This window comes from Macaca nemestrina, chromosome 15 (genome assembly GCF_043159975.1).
Source record: "Macaca nemestrina isolate mMacNem1 chromosome 15, mMacNem.hap1, whole genome shotgun sequence".
NCBI lineage: Eukaryota > Metazoa > Chordata > Mammalia > Primates > Cercopithecidae > Macaca > Macaca nemestrina.
Genome location: NC_092139.1, coordinates 53915700 through 53930091, shown reverse-complemented (window position 1 = coordinate 53930091; position 14392 = coordinate 53915700). Strand labels below are relative to the sequence as shown.

At 43.1% G+C, this 14392-nt stretch overlaps 1 protein-coding gene across 8 annotated transcripts in view; it reads right to left on the bottom strand.

Moving 5' to 3' along the window:
* Positions 1-14392, bottom strand: part of LOC105486805 (cilia and flagella associated protein 61) — a 290537-nt gene that overhangs the window by 76091 nt on the left and 200054 nt on the right. For all 8 annotated transcript variants that reach the window (XM_011749866.2, XM_011749862.2, XM_011749864.2 and 5 more), the window contains one exon: positions 1637-1929. In XM_011749866.2, coding sequence (XP_011748168.2) covers positions 1637-1929 — 293 coding nt within the window. The remainder of the gene's footprint in view (positions 1-1636; positions 1930-14392) is intronic.

Sequence of the window (14392 nt, the reverse complement as noted above, 5' to 3'; positions counted from 1 at the left end):
GGTGCTTCAGGATAAACATGGCAATCTTCCAGGTTTGCCATTTTTTTTGAGGGAAAATTTGGGCAAAAGTATTTTGATATTTCCTGTCTTAAATAGGTGTCATGACATACATGTATAGACAGTATCACTTTTTAAAATAAAGGGGACTTGTCCTGTCTTTTTCACTGTTACATCCCTAACACCTAGGACAGAGCCTGGGACCTAGCAGGTGTTCAATAAATATTTATGGAATGAATGAATAAATGAATGGACTACAGAGTAGAATACAAAATTTCCATGGATCTCAGGATAAAATGAGAGATTCTAAAAAAAAAAAAATCTTCCTTTTTAGTCTTTTTTAGTGGTTTGCTTTGAGCTCCTGTCCTTTGAGTTCTGGGTTGGGGTGGGGGTGAGAGCCACCATCCTCAATCCTTTGCAGCCTGTGAATGAGAAGCCCCACTTAGGATGATCAGCCCCTACTCCTAGGTAAGGGCCTGCTGTGAACACCTGCCCCTAAATGGCTTGCCCACTGGATGTTAGCAGGCATTCTTTATCACAACTGCTAACACACACCCTTGACCTACACAACCATTATCCTCATACTCACTTCAGCCTCCCCTTTGAGCAAGGGTCCCCTGCTTCTCAGTGAGATGGACCAGCCTCTTCCCTCCTTCCCTCCCTGCAGGCTTCTATGAACCTCCTAAACTGGAAGCTCTGAGGACACAGGCTGGAAGGTGGGGTGTCACCCACGTGGAAAGGGAAGTGCTCTCTCTATACACACTGCCAGAGGTTGTGTGTCATGGGGAAAGACTCACTACTGCTGTTGCCGGAATCTTAAGAGGCTAATGGCAGCATAGACCTTGGGCTGGGCAGGGAACCAGCACTGTCACTGACTTAGAGCCACGGTGTTCTCATCTTTAAATTGGGGATACCTCCCTTTACAGAGCTGTCCCGATGAGGTGACAATATGTCCTGGGGCATGGCAAGCTCTCAGTAAAGAGAGGCATTCTCCATTCAAATCTTTGACCTCCTGTCCAGGAACAGGCAGGGTCTAATTTCCCACTCCTTGAATATGGGCTGGTCCTAGTGACTTGCCTCTAGCAAATAGAACGTGGTGGGAAGAATGCTGCTTGATTTCCGAGGCCAGGTCATCCAAGGTGACACAGCTGACACCGCCTCTCTCTCTGCTCTACCCTCAGACCCAAACCACCACGTTGTGAGGAAGCCAGGCCCATGAAGGTGCCACTTCTAAGTGTTCTGGCGAAAATCTCAACTAAAGTTGATTCAGGATCAACAGCCAGACATGTGAGTGGCTATGCTTTTGGGCTATTCCAGCCCACCCACTGCTGACTTCAGCGGCATGAGTGACCTCAAGTGGGAACTTCCCAGCTGAGTCTGGCCAAAGCCAGAAGAGATAAGAATAATAAAATAATAATAATAAACCAGGAGAGATAAGAATAATAAACGGTTGTTGTTTCTTCATGCCACTGAGTCTGGGGTGAGTTGTTACCCAGCAAGAGGTAATCCGAACACACAGAAAACAAAATCCAACATCTGGTATTCCAAATTCACTGCCGGCAGTCTTCCAGACCCCCAAATCCCTTGGAGATGTCGGCTGTCCCTGGCTGGTGAGTGAGGTTTGCAGGGACCCACTTACAGAGCACGGGAGTCTAAAAGGCTTGGTGGGTGTGGTGAAGGAGGCGCTGTAGATGGGGTCTGGGTGCAGGCCGTCATTCCACTGGGCCAGGATCGCATCCCGGTAAATAGTGACTCCGGCGGCAGCCAGCGCGTCCGCCACGGCGCTCTCCACCGAGTAGTTGTTGATGCAGGTGATGGTGGAGGCCGGCGGGGGCTGCACGAGGTGCACGCGGCTGCCGCTCACGCCAAGGTTTAAGAGCGTCTCCACAGTGGTGTAAGTATCAATTGTATTCCCATAGACAATGACATTCCCTAGGAAAGAAGGGAAAACGCTAAGATATACAGTTCAGAAAACCAAAAAACCTTAGTCAAATGCTAATAATGCCGAACTGCTCCGTATAACCCTCTCATTTTTCAGCTGCAGGAAGCAAGGGGTGTTACCTAGCAACGGCGACCAAGATAATTTAGTAAAGAATCGGCACAAAACATCCCACAAAGTAGTCAAGTACTTTTAATGCAGAAGTAGGACATTCGTTTATGTTCCTCTAATTTGAAGTTGAAATTATGCTGAAAGAAAACTGTCTAGCAAAAACCTTTTGTCTTGTTTTTGTTCCCAATTTGCTATACTCATTAGGGAAACAAAATTACTAATGTTGGCAATGTATATTAGTTCTTTCTTACAGACAAAAAGGCAATGGCAAAAAATATTCATGCTCATGATGTTACTGATATTTTAATATTTAAATGTTGAACTGGATTGATTTCAAGGAAGTTTTCCCTTTTTTGAGAATTAAAGGCTAGAACATTCTGCTTTTCAACAGATAATTTTACAAAGATTCAACCCTGATTTTTAGAATTTAATGTGTCAAGACCTAGCTAGAGAGACTGAAGGACAGTATTTTGGTTAGCAAAAATAAAATTACAAAATAATCTTGACACATTTCCCTTGTGTAAGAGCATTTTGATGATAGTCTATACTATTTACATTTCTCAAAAAGACCACAGAAGTAATTACACATGCTATTCTACAATTTTAGCAGTTTTAAGATCAATGACACTATTAAATTAATGAAATGTAGTATATGCTATTTTTGATATTGAATTGGCATTTTCAAATTTTCACAAAGAAATAAATTGCTGTAGACTCATTTTCCAGGTAAGATACCAATTTTACCACAAAATGTACACTTTGTTGAATGTCTCTCTGTTTTTCTCCTGTTCATGAAATAGTATGAAAAGGAATTTTACAAGCCAAAATAAATGGCAAGTGTATTAATTTAATTTGGTTGAGGAAATCATGCCCAAATTGTTTTCAATCCAAAACTGAAAGGAGGTGTGATGGTTTGTCTTGTTTGCTTAGGAAAAATAAACTACAGTAACTTTCAGATGGCTTCTCGGAAACTAACAGCATCTAGAAAGTTCTCCCATACTCCCTGCTCTTCATCTATGGAAAGCCAAGAAGGCACTGAAGTGAGGGAGTGGAGTCTCTCCATTCCTGCCTTCGCTAGGACGCTAGGACAGTTTTGTGGCTATGACTCCCACTCTGTTCAGATGCTCAAATGCAACATTCCTCGGTGAGCTGCATTTTCCTTGGCTGAAAGAGGCAACATTTTGCTTAAATTATTGAGGCTCCCACCTGCTACAAAACATGAATCTTGGCTGTCTGGCACAACAAAGAATCAGCCTGCCAAGAAAGGCAAAACTTGAACCGAAAACTGTCAAAGGTTTGAGGTCTTCTGTCCTTTTGAAATAGGCAAGCCAAAACAATATTCATTTTCAGTTGAACAAATTTAAGTGTGTTTAGATCTCACACAGCTAACGATTTTGTGTTTTCCGGTCTCTTTCATGAGAGCTGTTAGCAGCTCTACTGTGAGCTGGGCTTTTTCTTTACAGGCTCATGGAAAACTGGGCCTGTGGTGCTGCTGGGGTTTGGAGAGCTCTCTGATCCAGCGAGCGTGGTCCACGACTGCAGGCAGCTGGAGAGGATGATACTTTTCGATTCCAAAGGTGATACATTTTATAAAATCTCTGATTTCAAAATTAGAGGTTTATTTCTAGATAATGTGACTTCTAAACAGTTTTGGCTATCTTTATGTTTAATTTGAAACAAAATTCCCTAACAAAAATGTAAGACTTCGGTTATCTTAAGAGTCAGTTATCATCACAGCAATGGTGCATAACAAACCACGTCAAAACTCAATGTCAAACAACAAGCAGCATGTTGTAGGTGGTCTACATACCTATGGGCGGACGGATGTCAGCTGATATGGCTCCAGGTTGTGGCTGGGTTTGTTTGCACCATATGTGTTTCATCCTGCTTGGACTGACAGCTACCTGAGGCATTTTCTATTTATGGTGAAATGCAGGTGCACAGAAAGGCAAGCACAAGGGCCCAGGCACATATCAAGCCTCCGCCCACATCACATCCACTAACTTCCCATTGACCCAAGTAAGTGTCATGGCCATGCGCATGAGCACAGAAGTGAGGACATCCACTCTGCCCACACAGGAGGGAGAGAAGGATAAATATTTACTGACCGGCAGTGCAATCAGCATGGTCATATGGAAGATGACTGCCTGTGTGATTTCATCTCAAACTTTTCATTTAAACAGGTTTTCTATGACTAGTTATAGTTCTCTCATTTCCCATAAAATATAGTAGAATGTTGTGACAATATAATCTGTTATATTAAATAAATAAGAACGTGTTACAGGTCAAATCACATTCCTCCACAAATATAACAAAACATGATAAAAACTAGCTATTAATATGTAAGATGGCCTACTATTCTTGACCAGGTCCACCTCTTGCCTTTTTTTAATTTTCATTTTTATTTTTCGAGACAGAGTCTCGTCCGTTGCCCAGGCTGGAGTGCAGTGGTGCGATCTCAGCTCACTGCAACCTCCACCTTTCGGGTTCAAGTCATTCTCCCACCTCAGCCTCTCCTGAGTAGCTGGAATTATAGGCCCACAACACTATGCCAGGTTAATTTTTGTATTTTTAGTAGAGACGAAGTTTCGACATGTTGACCAAGCTGGTCTTGAACTCCTGACCTCAAGTGATCTCCCCACCTTGGCTTCCCCAAGTGCTGGGATTATAGACGTGAGCCTCTGCGTCTGGCCCAGTCTCTTGCCTTTAAATATCTCCGTTCTGTGGGAGATTATTCTTTTCATCATCTTTGTGCAGTTGTGAGTTCTTTCTGCAACGCTGCTCACATTTACTTTGTAGAGGATTTTTAGATCCAGTTCATGTTTATCTCTGGACTCCTCTATGCCAGGCACACAGTTAGGTACTTTTATACACAATCTCTCATATTGTTATCATTATCGATAACAATAGCATTTAGAACTGTTAACAATAATATGGGCTTCAGTCAAATGCCCATATATAATGTTGTCATACAGCAAGATATAAGCATGGTGATAACTCTTAGAATAACCAAAGTCTTATATTTTGGGGCCCCCTCCAGAAAAAAAGCTTAGTAGACAAATACTTTGATTATTCATTTTGGGACAAATCAAACTGGTTTAAAAATATGATTACTTATATTTATCAGAGTAATTTTACTAATACGGATGAGTTGGAACCAGTGCTTCTGAAGAACCCATGTCAAGGCCTTAGCCTGCCTGTAGCTGTATCTGGTCCCCACAGACTGTCCAGCCTCCAGGCAGGTGAGACCCCAGCAGGCCTGTGGGTGGTCTCCAACTTTCCTTTCCAGCACTCACCATGGCCTACACACCCAGGCTATAGCCAGACTTCTTGGCGAGATGACTTGTTTGGACTGTAAGGTCCATGTTTGCCCTTCCCATCATGTTATCCCTGGAGCCTAGCACAGTGCCTGGCCTACACTGGATGTGACTGTAATTACCACCATAGTATTGTGTTTCCTGACCAGATACGTGGATATATGTCAGAGATTTATTAGATTGCTGATCCTAAGACTTTCTTCCTGCTAGCTGGATCATGCTTTTGGGCCCTCTAAATATTTAACACCAAACAACCTCACTGTAGCCAGATTTTCCCACCACCTATTTCTGCTTGGTATTCACTACTAAGTTGGCACTGTAAGATCTATCCAGTCACAGAATGGGCTACACACCTGAGATTTGTAAGACAGAAATATGTTCCCCTTAACGATGTCAGATCTGGTTATTAGGTTTCCGGTGTAGGCTCATGAAATCCCACAGTCCCTAATGTAACCGAAATTGTGTGTGCCTATAATTTGTTAATTATAGATATAAAATACTACTCCTGTCACATTGGTGGCATTTAAGCTCAGGGAAACAAGAAATTACATCTTTAATGTGCTATTTAAAGAAAGACAGGGCTGAGTGTAGTGGCCCATGCCTGTAATCCAAGCACTTTGGGGGCCAAGGCAGGAGGATTGATTGGGGCCAGGGGTTCGAGGCCAGCCTGGGAAACACATCATAGCCTCGTCTCTACAAAAAAAAAAAAAAAAAAAAAAAATCTCTCTCTCTCTCTCTCTCTCTCTCTCTCTCTCTCTCTCTCAGGCATGGCACATACCTCTAGTCCCAGTTACTCAGGAGGCTGATACAATTTCTGGGAATTTGTAGGAGTTTGACAGATTTCCACCCCTGGTTTTCTTTTAGATGTAAATGTGACATTGGATGACCAGGCTTTCTTATATTTTATATGGAAGTAGCAGTTGGGTAACTCATGTTGCAGTGTTTAAGTCAATTTTGGGCTGAATCAAGAAGGAAAGATGGGGAAGGAAGGAAATGGAGAGAGAAACAAAGGGGGGCAGAGACACAGTCGAACAGTAGGCGCCTCAGAGAAACAGATCTTCCTGAATCCCTGGGTAAGAGTTAGAAGGAAGAAAGAGTTTAAAAGTAGGTGAGAGAAAGTAGCTGCTGGGTGGGATGAACTGAGGGCAAGTGAATAATGACCGGCACCGGGGGACACTCTGTTGGTTGTGCCTGAGGGAGGTGTTGGGGCTGATAGTTACGTGTCCCCGTGTGTGCAGTGGGTAGCTGAGCCTCCACTGGCACAGAACAGCATGGCGGCTGTACAGACAGGTGAGACAGCCCCAGTTATGGGGGCCATGACATATGTTCTTTGATAGCATGCTTTTATTTCAGTTTTTAATTAATTAATTAATTTCGAGACAGAGTCTCACTCTGTAGCCCAGGCTGGAGTGCAGTGGCACCATCTTGGCTCACTGCCATTTCTGCCTCCTGGGTTCAAGTGATTCTCATGCTTCAGCCTCCTAAGTAGCTGGAACTACAGGCACCCACCACCACACCCAGCTAATTTTTGTATTTTTAATAGAGATGGGGTTTCACCGTGTTGGCCAGGCTGGCAGTGAACTCTGGGCCTCAAGTGATCGCCCATCTCGGCTTCCCAAAGTGCTAAGACTACAGGCGTGAGCCACCACGCCCGGCCTACAGCATGCTTTTCATAAGCTGGAAAACTTCAGTTAATGAAATATGAATTTATTTATTTAAATTTTAATTTTCTGGATACATAGTATGACCATATTAAAGATGAATTTCATCCATGTATACCTACCATTGTGTACTTTACAACGCATGGAGCCCTTGCAAATATTTACAAGGAAGTAGGTAACACACTGCAGGGGCTTCCTTCACATTACTGGGATATCACACACACTGTTTTGAAGTTTCTAGACACACATAAAAAAAGGAGAGTGGAAAAACTGATGATTTCCCTTTCCCTGGATATCAGTTTTATGCTGAAAGATTTAGTCACCGTTTCCTTCCCAGATCAGCTTACCTAACAGATGAGAAATGACCAGCTTTTGCTCTCGATTTAACAGGTGACAGAGGTAAAGGATGGGCTGCCCCACTTTCAAATGGCAAATAACCAACAATAGAACACTCTGGGTGGATTCCCCATAAAGGATAAGGGAATGTAACTATGGCAGTTTTCATGGAAGACCAATCTTTGTTGCTCTTTTTAGGGAATAAATCATGCATTACTCTGACTGCAGATCTGAGACGGGCAGTAGGGTCCAGGCAGAGCGCCCGTAAAAAGGCGACTGTGTGGAAGCTCCTCAAATTAAAGCTGTCAAGCAAGAAGGAGCCCGAAGTCATTCTCTCACTGCTAACCAGTCGCAACCTTTGAAACAGAATGTGCAAGGGTGCTTCCTAGAGGAAGGAGGGTGCCAGCGTCAACAGCCCAACCAAGGAGAGAGAGGGGGAAGTGATGATGCAGTCAATACCTGCATGAGCTGTCGATTCCCCACTTCAGACTGAAGGGCACTAGCACTTGCCAATTAAAATGCTGGTAGAAATGTACAGATTATCTTTTCGCTTTTTGTTTTTGTTTTGTTTTAAGATGGGGTCTTGCTGTCACTCAGGCTGGAGTGTAGTGCACAACCACAGCTCACTGTAGTCTCGAACTCCTGGGCTCGAGCAATCCTCCCGTCTCAGCCTCTTGAGTAGCTGGGACTACAGCCACATGCCACTATGCCTGGCTAGTTTTTAAAAAAAAATTTTGTAGAGATGGGGTCTTGCCATGTTGGCCAGGCTGGTTCCAAAATCCTGACTTCAAGTGATCCTCCCACCTTGGCCTCTCAAGGTGTAAATCAACAAATCAGCAACTTTGATAGTGACCATGCACATAAGGCGATCACACTTTAAAGTTTCAACCTGGGGCTGGGTGTGGTGGCTCACACCTGTAATCCCAGCAATTTGAAAGGTTGAGGCTGGCAGATCACTTGAGGTCAGGAGTTTGAACCCAGCCTGACCAAAATGGTAAAACCCCATCTCTACTAAAAACACACAAAAATTAGTTGGGCATAGTGGATCACACCTGTAGTCCCAGCTACTCAGGAGGCTGAGGTAGGACGATCGCTTGAACCCAGGGCACGGAGGTTGCTGTGAGCCACAACAATTGTGCCACTGGTGGGTGACAGAGACAGACTCTGTCTAAAAAAGAATAATGCACCAAGATTCAGGAAGTTCTTCAATTTATGTTAATCAAGGGGGAAAAATGCCAGTTTCATCATCCTGGTTCCTGAAGGCAGTACGTAAGAGTTTCAGGAGTTAGAAAACAAGTAATTAAAGGTATGACTTTGCAGGAAAGGAAAACTAAGTTGATTTCCCCATTAAGTTCAAGAAGTAAAATAAAGTGCTAATTTTTTTAGTCATAGATGTACCCTAAAAGTAACGGGACAACTTTTAAAGAAATTATTTTTAGTAGATGCTAAAAAGTCATTTTATTCTTTTGAACTGAGTGCTTTACTTTTAAACACTTGGAAATTGTGCTCTGCTGCCATTTCATGGTCACGCTCAATGCTATAAAGATGAAGCTTCTCCAAGGAGAGAATCAGGACTTGGAGGGAAAGATGTGCTGGTCTGGTGGTCTGGCCATGAAGTTAGATCTCAAGAGTATAAGAAATAAATTCAGGATTTATGCACACAATATTAACATGAAGTTTTCTTCATAGTTATTATATCTTTAAGGTCAAAGAAACAAGAATTATGTGCTACATTTTATAGTTTATATATTTTAAATTATGTCTGCATATTTACCTATTCTTTTGTATTTTAATGAATAATTATATTTCCTTTTTCTGCTTCAAAAGAGACATACAGTGGTTACATATGACTCATTCATCCTCAGAACAGACCTGTGAGACAGGATTTATCATTTTATCCAGAAAACAAGGTACAGAGAGGTTAAATCTTGAGCTCAAGGTCACATGGCAAGCAGGTGGGTCAGCAGGACTCAAACCCCACGAGTCTATTTCAAAACCAGGTCTCATAGCACTGCAGTACACTTGCAGATGGATGTGTAACACGTTATTAAAATATACTCCAACTGGCATTTTACATGGGTAAATATCTTCAGCAAATAACTAGATAATGAAATATTTTTAAGTAGCAATCACAGAATATTAATAAATTGTGAAATAAACACTTATTAAAAAACAGGCCAGGCATGGTGGCTCATTGCCTCTAATCCCAGGACTTTGGGAGGCCAAGGTGGGAGAATCACTTGAGGTTAGGAGTTTGAGTCCAGCCTGGCCAACATGGCGAAACCCCATCTCTACCAAAAACACAAAAATTAGCCGAGTGTGCTGGTGCATGACTATAATCCGAGCTTCTCAGGAGGCTGAGGCAGGAGAATCACTTGAGACGGAGAGGCAGATGTTTCAGTCAGCTGAGATTAAACCACTGCACTCCAGCCTGGATGGCAGAGCAAGACTCTGCCATATATATATATACACATATATATAAATTTATAAATAAATAAAAATATATGTGTGTATATATATGTGTGTATATATGTGTATGTGTATATATGTGTATGTATATATATATGTGTGTGTGTACATATATATAAATCTTGCCCACAAATAGAAACAGACAATGCTCTTTTTACTTTTTAGAAGTCAAAGCATAAGATTTCTATGCCCGAAACATGACCTGTCCCATTCTGCTCTGCTGAATAAAAAGGGAAGAATATATTAGATATAACAAAGGCTTTGTTCGATGATGCATGCAATGGAATTTTAATGTTATACTTTTCCTATAAACATGCTTTTAATAAGGCAGTAAACTATATTTAGCTAAAGATGAAAATAATTGATCCATTTTGAGCCATTAAGGCAGTTTATTTTTTTTTTTTTACTTTACTTTCATCCTACTTTTCATTTTCATGGAAAGTACAGAGGTAATAGCAGATGAATTTCAATTAGTTTCAGTTAGTGCCAAAAATTGTTATCGTGTATCGGGTTGCTGCGTTCTATCAGAACCCCCCCAGCAGAACACTCCAGGTTTTGTTTGCAGTTGAAAGCAGCATTTGAGCCTGTGATGTCAGCTCTTCTCCATGGCACTGGAGCAGTTCTAACAGTTTAGGGTAATTTACTTATATAAATCCATCCAACTCTAGAGCCCAGAAAACCATGACCTCCGGATGGACTAATTCCATCACGGAACCACTGTGTTCTCCTTTGGAAGCAGAAGATGTGAAATAAAACAGTGACTGCGGGAAGGAGCTACACTTTGGGGTGGTATCTGCGTGCGTCTGCAATGCGTAGAAGTTCAAAGGAGAGCCGACTTCCTCCTGGGAGTATCTCTTGTTATTGATGCCCAATATCCACTGTTCTAGAACACTCCATCCACCATTCTCCCCTCACATCCCTGGGCTTCACTAACATCAGCCCTGGTGTTTGCCAGGATTCAGGGTGTGGTTCCCGGAGGGACACGTCACCCAACCACAGCCAATGGGACACGATGAAACTATTTTTCGCTGTCCTTGGCTCCCTTGCCCCAACTCACACGCTAGGAGCCTGACCCCTCCTCTTCCTGTGTGGAACCTGGGATTCAAGTAGCCTGCTGGCCTTGCGCAGGATCCTGCTTCCCCGCCCCCCCAACTCCCCTTTCTTTTTTCTTTCACCCAGTAAAACCCTGTTTTACTCACCCTTCAAACCCTCTGCGAGCCTACATTTTCGTGGCCATGGGACGGACAAGGACCCCGTCTTTAGCTGAACTAAGGCAAAGCCCTGCAACACCACCATCTCATAGCTGACTTGGAAATAAGCTAGAAGCGCCTGTGTCAGCAAGACCACCAAATGCAGCAAGGGTGGCCACTTCCAGCTAGCTCCTGTGTGCATAACTGCCTTGCCTCAGCTGGCTACTGCCATCCATGGTAAGCCATTCTCCCGCGGTCACCTTCTCTCCGCTGGCATGGGTACTACAGATGGAAAGGCCATTTTCCCAAAGTGCTATGTGTGTACAGTGGCACCCACCTGGTCAGCTCCCATTCCTAAAAGGTAACCAGTTAAAACTTGGACGTGGCTGGGTGCTTGCGGCCCGCCAGTGTCTGTCCCTGCCCACGCCTCCGGCTTCATCTCCTGCTGCTGCCCTTCACAGACTCTGCCCAGCCCACGTTGTTGGCCCACTGTCTTTTGGACACAATCCAAACTCCCCCAGCCTCTCTGTCTGCTTATCCTGTCCCTCTTCAAGACTAAGCTCACATCCTCCTTTCTTGGGGAGGCCTTCTCCAAACTTCGCAGCCTCCAGGACTCTCCTGAAGGCCACAGCGCCTCTATAGCTGACTGGCACCTGGTGTACACGGATCCCTGGCTTTCAATAGAGACTGATGTCCTCAACTTCATCAGTGCCCTGGTGGCAGGGGCTGAGACTTCTACTCTGGGGTACCTTTAATTCCATCACATGTAAGAGCAATGCTAATGGCAGCCTCTATTTACAAAACTCTTTCTATGTATGAGAGACTGTCCTGAGTACAGCATGTAATCTCATTGATCTCTTTTCACCCTCTCAGCATCCCTTGTGAGTTAGATATTATCTGGAATCTGAGAAACAGAGCAGTTAAATAACTTGCCTAAGGGAAACAGCACAGCCAAGATTTGAACCCAAGTCATGTGACTCCAGAACCTGAGCTAGACTGCCTTTATAAATGTCTGTTATTCGTGAGGAGGAACTTAACTCATCCTGTTTAGCCAGCATGTTATTACTATCATTACCAAGGATGAAGTTTTAAAGAAGAGCTTCAATTTCATTCAAGGGTTCTCTTGTCTTCATCTCAATTGACCATCTATTTCCAAGTTAGGCCGAATGCAAAAAGTTTTGATAAAACTCACCATGTGGAGGGGGCGGGGGTAAGGAAAAGAGTTACATCCTGAACTGTCTTCACTTACATTCACTAAAACATTTATTTTCATTTACTATGTGCCAGGCACTATGCCGGATACAAGTGACATTGAGATAAAGTAGAGCTGAAATTATCTAAGAAATGGCTTGGAGCTTCAACCAAGTATGGTACTGTAGATGTCTCAGAAGCAAAGTTGCAACAGCTGTATTCTTTTCAAAATGCAGTTCTGGAAAGACCACTAGGCTTTGCACAGTATGAAAAGGGATTTGAAAGCCCAGCAATGAAACTCAAGTATCATATACCCAAAGTCTCAGTTAAGAAATAGAGGTCACAGGTGACTGAAGCGATTTGGCATGAATGCCTATTTCTACATGGAATGCCCTCCCTGCTAAACATATTTCAGCCTGCCAGAGAAGCCAACGGTGTATTTAGGAGCTCTACCTCAAGGCCTTCTCTCACGCTGGATCCTATTCTTTGCTGCATTTCCTGGGAGCCTCTGTGGGTATAATTCTGTCTTGTGGTTGTTGGTTCTTGGCTCAGGTGGGGATGGGCTTTCTGTCCTAGGCCTGCTCTGCTCTGAGATTTGGACTGTGATCCAGTGATGCTGCAAGAATAATAATGGCAAGAATAAGATCTGAATGGGAGTAAAGGTATGTCTGAATATGACCTGGATTGCAGAAAAGATACAAAGAGGAGAAAGTTTTCTTAAGGCAAGATGTTAACATTTTTTCTTAACTTTGTTTACTTGAGAATTCACTTGAAAAGGGCCTCTACACGAAGTTAAATTAACTTGGACAGGTCAGCTTTCCCTGAAAGCTCCCAGAGCTTGGTCCCAGCATGTGAGTGTTACGAGCATCTACCTGGGAGGTGCCTGGGAGAGTGATTAAGCACCAGACCTGGAGAAAATCACCTGCATATAAGACAGGAAACTAATTTCCACATACTTCTTATTCTGGCTCTTTGGTGGACAAAAGCAGGCACTCCAAATGGCTTTATACACTGGCTGCTGGGAGACAGTCTTAAATCTTAAAAAAGCATTTCCCTTTAAGGGGGCAGTGTAGCATCATCATCTCTGACGACTGGCCAAGTCAGCAGAATAGCACTGATGCTATTCCTCCATCTGAGCACCAAGAGGACAATACAAAGGCACTTGAAAGAGACCATAGCGCTTCTTGCTTTGAGGTTTCTAAATTCTCTGCCATCAACATTCCACCTTAAGAACTTGCAGTGCCACTTTCGAAGGGTCTTTCTTGGTCAAATGCTCCCTAGCCCAAACATCCAAAACACACAGAGGTTCAAAGTTAAAGCACGGCACTGCAGGCTAACAGGATTGGGTGCAGTCTTAAAGACGTACTGTGCATTTTGTATTGAACCACTGGCTTTTGTGCTTTTGGGGAAGTTATGGTACTGGGGAACTTATGGTACATTTGGAGGTCTGGACTTCATGAAATGGTAATGATTTGTCAAAAATGTTATGGCTAAAAGCAGGTTACTACAAACTACAGCTCATCGTCTGGTTTCATAAATAAATTTTATCAGAACACAACCATGCTCATTCATTTACATATTGTCTATAGTCGCTTGCTCACTAAAAGGGCAGAGTTGAAGAGTTGCAACAGAGGGCGTATGGCCTGCAAAGTCTAAAAGAAAAAAAAATCCTAAGATAAGATCTTGCTCTGTCACCCAGGCTGGAGTGCAGTGGCATAATCATGGCTCACTGCAGCCTTGACCTCCCAAGCTCAATTGATCCTCCCACCTCAGCCTCCTGAGTAGCTGAGACTATAGGTGTGCACCATCATGCCCAGCTAATTTTTGTATTTTTTGTAGAGGTGGGGTTTTTCCATGTTTCCCAGGCTGGTCTCAAACTCCTGGGCTCAAGTGATCCTCCCACCTCGGCCCACACAAAATGCTGGGACTACGGGTGTGAGCTACCATGCTCAACCAAGTCCAAAATATTTACTATCTGGTATTTTACAGCAAAAATTCACCAACCCATGGATTAGAGAATTTTCCCTGATAAGAAAATACTCTGAGTCTACATAGATCATGGGGTAATTATTACAGAATGACTAAAAGGCTAAAACAGGTTTAAACATACATAGATGCAAAACTGAAAATAATTCCAAGTTTGGATGAAAGTATGAAATGCTTTATGACATTTAAAAAATC